Source organism: Lygodium microphyllum, chromosome 23 (genome assembly GCF_053477565.2).
Source record: "Lygodium microphyllum isolate KBCC chromosome 23, Lygodium_microphyllum_v1.1.10, whole genome shotgun sequence".
Taxonomy (NCBI): domain Eukaryota; kingdom Viridiplantae; phylum Streptophyta; class Polypodiopsida; order Schizaeales; family Lygodiaceae; genus Lygodium; species Lygodium microphyllum.
The window spans coordinates 4,470,779-4,476,928 of NC_141157.1; the positions used below are offsets into that span (position 1 = coordinate 4,470,779).

General features: G+C 40.1%; 1 protein-coding gene across 1 annotated transcript; it reads right to left on the reverse strand.

Moving 5' to 3' along the window:
- Positions 1 to 2,158: 2,158 nt before the first annotated feature.
- LOC148015823 (28 kDa ribonucleoprotein, chloroplastic-like) lies at positions 2,159 to 3,465 on the reverse strand. The gene has a single exon (XM_087664694.1). It carries the CDS (start codon positions 3,311 to 3,313, stop codon positions 2,462 to 2,464), a length of 852 nt encoding a protein of 283 aa, XP_087520820.1. The 5' UTR covers positions 3,314 to 3,465; the 3' UTR covers positions 2,159 to 2,461.
- Between the last annotated feature and the right edge of the window lie 2,685 nt (positions 3,466 to 6,150).

Here is a 6,150-nt window from a genome sequence, read left to right on the forward strand (position 1 = left end):
AGAACTACGCACATCTCTGATAGCATTAGAGGAATGCGGTTCACTCCCTCGACAAGTGTCCTTCACCTTCCAATGATTACTTCGATTGCCCACTGCCCGAAGGACTATGTTTGGCTCCCTTCACTGTGCAAATTCCCACAAGTGTTGCTACCTAATTTAGACAAGACAGTGCAATTATCTTCTAAAGCTTTAGCTCCGCTATATCACCTTTTCTTCTCATAGCATGATTCAATGCATCATCACCGTGTTCTTGTTGTGTTTCTAGTTTCTCTTCTCTCTCACTCTTTGCCATACATACTTTGTGTTACTCCCCGCAAACCCTACTCTCTCTACGCACTCACTTATTTTGACATGGTAGCAAAGCATACCTGTTATTTTTTACACCTCTTGTCATGTTCATGACTCGTTGTTGAAAATTGAAGCAAAGACATTTGTGGTTTATAAATTGTATCAGTATTGAATGGATAATGCCTTATGACGCTCTATCTCATGGGTAGCCACTCTCATGTTAAAACAAGTAGTATTTACTAGCCTAACCCTTAATTTTCTATGTATTTTTTAATGAACGTACAAAACACTAGATTTTATCCGGAATTTTTTTGTACACATTTAATACTGTACTCAGTCCGCGTGACTGCATGGATCAGACAAATTGTACCTGACTATCCTACCTCAGTCACTCTCACCAATCTTGACCAATGAGCTTTGAATCTATCTCAATTACACACTCAAAGCCCTTTGAGAAAGATGTACAGAAGCAAGGGAGAGAAGGGGGCTCTAATCTTCTCGACCTATCAAAGTAAGAATGAGGCTCTAAATGCCAATCTTTACATTGCTCTTTGCAATGGTCTAACTAATGTGACCACCTATCAGTAGAAGACTAAATGGTCTCCACATTACAATCATCAAACATGTCAAAACAATACTTCATAACTCTTCAAATAGACTTGCAAACACACAAAAAACTCCTACATTTTGGGGTCACGTTAGCTAAACAGAGGGGAAATCAACTACACCTTGCAAAGAGAAGTTGTAGATGCCCCACATTTCGTAGAAGGCCCAAACAAGATACAAAATCTATGTTCTTCCCAAAAAATCAACTCCAAAAAGCAAGTTGAGTGTGGTCTTCTCTTCATAGAACCTTGCTCATGATGGCTCTAATACCATGTAAGAGCGCAACAAAAAAGGAAATACAAACACTAAGAGAGAATGGAAGAGAAAGACTGCAATCAAAGAAGAGAATGAAAGAAGAAATTATGCACAAAATGCTAAATACAGAGAGGACTAATTGATCCTTGCAAACAACCCAAGACGTCAATAAGAACATCGGATCAGGCTAATGACGGAAGACAACACTAGAAGATAGAGTAAAGACCCTCTCTATCAGAGTGTACTAAAACCTACAAAGGATAAACATGTGAATGACTAGCCAAGTATAGAGAACAACTATAAATAGCTAAAATATGCCAAAATTGGTCAATGCTACCTGTAGGGGCCAAAAATGGTCATCGACTGATCAACAGCAATAAAATAATCAACAAAATGCTGGTCACCGTCATAAATATTGGTTGCCCCATCTTGGCTAGTATGAACACAGTTGAGACCCACTGAAAAAGAAATGCACTAAGCTGGAAAATAAGCAATCACGGTGACACTTCTAAATCTGACAGGAAAAAACATGCATGCTCTAGAAAGAGTTGTCTCCTCCATTAGAACACATGACAAACTAAGTGTCAAAGCTCCTTATGTCCCCATCTCACTCAAAACGAGGCTCGTGACCAAGAGATGACTATGCATGACACACATGACTACTAGTAGTAACAATCCAAATGCCATTGCTGAGTTGATACAAGGTTTGCTTTAAAGTTTCACACTCAATTACAACATTCCTCTTGTATCTTCTAGTTGAGCCCATCTTATTGAGCATTATGTGGTTGGAGATCATTTCGACCATTCTCATGTCCCCCTTCCCCCCCCCCTCTCTCTCTCTCTCTCTCAAGAAAAATCAGTTCAACATGCCAGAGTTCTCATATTGAAGAGAAAGGCATTGGACACATGTGGCTAATGCTACTCGTGAAAGATCAAGGGTAAGAATAAAAGGAATTGCCACCAAACTAGATATTAAACGTTACACAAGCTAACATATCAAACAAATTGCTTTGCTCATCAACACAAAAGATCTTTACGCATCTTTAAAAAAATCACCACTACGCTACATGACAATCCCAAACCGGTAATATCAAATATTTCGCGCACTTGCTGGTCTTAAAAACACCCTAAGTTTTTCCAATGGTTTGTAATTTGTTGCATGTGCAATACAAGGTGGGACGAAGCCTTAAGTACTTAACTATTCTAGTCTCATAGTCAACAGCAAGAAACTATATAGCACACAGGGCACTCTCATGACTTGGCGACCTTGGCAACACACACGCAACACTAGCTATGGTTGTTGATATGATTCCTACTCATCAGGCTTTTCCTCTAGCTTTTGCTCGGGCTTGTTTTGAGCTGAATTCACCTTGAGGTACCGGCCATCTACTTGTTTGCCATTCAAGCCCTGGATTGCTTTATTCATCTCTTCATCATTTGACATTGTTACAAATCCAAAACCACGGGATCGACCTGTCTCCTTGTCCTTCATTACTTTGGCAACATACACAGTGCCATAAGCACTAAAAATCTCCTCAAGCTTTTTGTCATCAACAGCATATGAGAGGTTTCCTACAAATACCTTGGAATTGGGAACAACCACCCCCTCTAGGGCATATTCTCCTGTGAACCATTTCTCATTCTGCGCTAGCCATTTAGGGGGGAAAGGTGCTCTCTCAACAAAATTCATCCGTACATACCTGCCTTGGAATTTGGATGCATCGAGGCGGGCATAGGCAGTAGCAGCCTGCATCTTAGTTTCAAACTCTATAAAGGCACCAACACCCTCGGCATTCCACTTTGGATCATCTGTAAACTCAAAGCTGGTGACTGTCAGATTCTCCTCGAGGTCCAAGAACCACTGGATGAGGTCCTTCTTGAGCTTCTGTCTGTCATCTGTGGGGGGGAGGTTGTACAGCTTGAGCTTGCTACCCTGAGGGACGCCATACACGACCGGTATCTCGTAGAAGTCCGGGTCAAGGGAGAATCCCAAGTGCCGACAGAAGAACGCCCTGGGCCCTCTACCGAGCAATTGTAATACCTGGGCACGTGCGGGAGAAGGGGATGAGGACGTGACGAAGGCCGCCCTCTTTTGGTAGCCCCGCACAAGGAAGCGAATGCTGTCTCGGGCGGCAGAATAAGCGAAGCGTGCAGCACCTGCCATGTCCCTGCCGCTACCTCGTGCTCGAGTTCATTCCCCTGCCCAATTCACCCCAAGCAGCCCTGTCCCTCGGCGCCGGTACCTGAACATACCCTTAGGCATAAGTCTATGTATGGCTTTGGCATTCTCCCCACCCTTCTCAATCTAGTTTATGACACAATGACGAACTTTCACACTAAAGGGGCCAATTACGTTGTTACCTCATCCATCTTGCAATGAAATTAGCTCTATCTAGCTTATACCACAACGATCAACTATTGGGTAAACGGTCCAATTGTGTTACCTCATCAATCTCACAATCAAATCATGCAAAGTGTTGCACCCCTTAATAGTCCTAAGTAACAAGTGGAAGGTCACCTCTCTTTTGGCTTGCTACCTCGTCTGACATCAATTTTTTTCCTCGATCTATATATGAACATAGCAAAGCATATTAATCTAAAAGATAAGTATGATAAGCAAGGGCAGTCTATCTGGGAGCTCCTCCAATGCACCCATGTCCCAAATGCCGTATATTAAAATGTTTAGAAGCTCCTTAGATTGACAAGCAATTCAATACATAGTCTCCTCATATGGATCAATCTCTTCTCATACATAGTATCCAATGTTAGGTAGATTATTTCCATAGAAACGTGAGGAGTACAAAAGCCTAAAGTAAGAAAAGAGCTTAGCCATGACCATTAAAAATATTTACAGCATTAGCATAATACTCTCGACAAATATATCAATGATATGGGTGGTTTACATAAGGTGTTGAGAGGCTTGTACTTGTTTGGCAAATCGAGAAATCCCCAAAGCATGTAACGATATTCCTTCTCCCTTACAAATACAACTATCTTTTTCATAAGAATCACATTGATAGCATGCTAGTATATCCATGGATATATTGACTCCACTTAAATAATTATTCTGATATCAGGTTGTTGAGGTCTCTCCAAAATATTAATCGATGTACAAGTTATAGATCCTCAATCCATATGATCTTCTTCAGATTGAGCTCTTAGTACTCATTTTATTGTGTGTGAACAAAGAAATAGTTACTCAATTTGTACCATATCATACTAGGGTATGAACTCCACCTCATGGGGTACACATGGGGAAGGTAGACTATGTCCAAAATTCTGATCAGTCAAGAGGCTTTCTTGCTTTTCAGGCTATGTATAGGTATAGGGTTCCCCTCCCTACTGTCATATTCATTGAGGAGTTGAACCCCTCATGGAAGAGGCGAATTGGACCATATGCAAGCCCTACTTCAATAATGTACGTTGAATCTCAAGAAGGTCCAAGAACATGTGAAGCTATATGCTAAAGAAAAACCCTTGAGTTTCAATAAGGTGGGTTAGTTCTCCTAAAAATACTCAAGTCCCAATACTCTACACTAAAGGATGGCTCTAGCAACAAGTTAGCACACCACTATTATGGGCCTTACAAGATAGTCAAGAGAGTGGGTGGCTTGGCCTATCATCTCTCTCTCTCTCTCTCTCTCTCTCTCTCTCTCTCTCTCTCTCTCTCTCTCTCTCTCTCTCTCTCTCTCTCTCTCTCTCTCTCTCTCTCTCTCTCTCTCTCTCCACACACACACACACACACACCCCAAGTTTTATAAATTTTTCATACGAGTCAACTAAAACCCTTTATTAGGTCTCCTTAAGACTATGTGGAGGAGCTGCCACCCATAGATAAGGAGGGCATCATCTAATACACTCCTAAGGTTATCATTGAATGAGGAGAAAACAAACTAAGAACTTGGTCAATTTAAGAGTATTTGATTAACTGTCAGGGTTTACCTTGAAAGAAGCCTCATGGAGACCAGTAACCATTTTGAAAGAGTTCCCCTACCTAAAGATTCAATTTTGGCTAAAGACTTGTTGGCCCAGTTTGGCCTGCAATTTGCTTGTAGATAGCACCATATTTTAGAAGAGTTTTTATCCTCCATTAGTAGCAATGATATGTAATCTATATGGGTTGAATGTATGCTTCACAAGCTTCATTTTCACATGTAAAAGGCCTCAATTGAAGCCACCTATAAAAAGTTATGACCAATTTCCTCCAACATGGTTGTTTTGAACATCATGTTGTCCACTATTTGTTAGAGCCTAATTGTCAAGAATTGGTGGCCAAACTTATACATTGTCAACTCATACGTACTATACATATCATATATACATCCATACACCCCAATTCCATATGAGATTGAGTTTTTCCATATATATATATATATATATATATCTATATATATTACCCTTTGTAATGTTGAATAAAGAAGTAGTACTTTGTAATCCCATTGTGAGCCACACCAATAAATTCTCTTTTTGTTTTTTAGGCCAAAAACCTTAGTGGTCGGGATGAAATATAAAAGAATGAGATAGACGAGTAGGACACGAGGTTAGCATGGAAAATACCCATTACAATGACAATGTATTTAAGGTGTCGAGAGACTTAGCTACGTCATCAATTATTGCATAATCAAGTCTTTCTTTACTTTTTTCCAACTTTCATGGCTTCCTTGCTCTCTTTCTTTCTCTTCTACTAGTCTTTCTCCTATTTCTCTCTTTCTCTCTCCTCTTCTCCCTCTCTTGTCCTCTTCACTACACAATTAATTATAGTTAAGTGCTTCATAGCGTGGAATTATAGCGTACTTCCTAGCACTATGAAATTATAAGTGCACAGGTATAACTCATTTATATGAATACAATTATTTTGCAAAGCCTAAAGGGTTTGGTTATTATTTTTGTAAACCTTAGTTTATATGTATTTGATAGAGTTAAAAGTATTGGCGCAAAAGCATGGTGTTCATACAAGAACAACAAAGGCCCAAAAAAAGGAAAGCATAAAAGCTCAATACA

Excerpts from the sequence above, each read along its gene's own strand:
- LOC148015823 (XM_087664694.1), bottom strand. The coding sequence starts at position 3,313 with ATGGCAGGTGCTGCACGCTTCGCTTATTCTGCCGCCCGAGACAGCATT.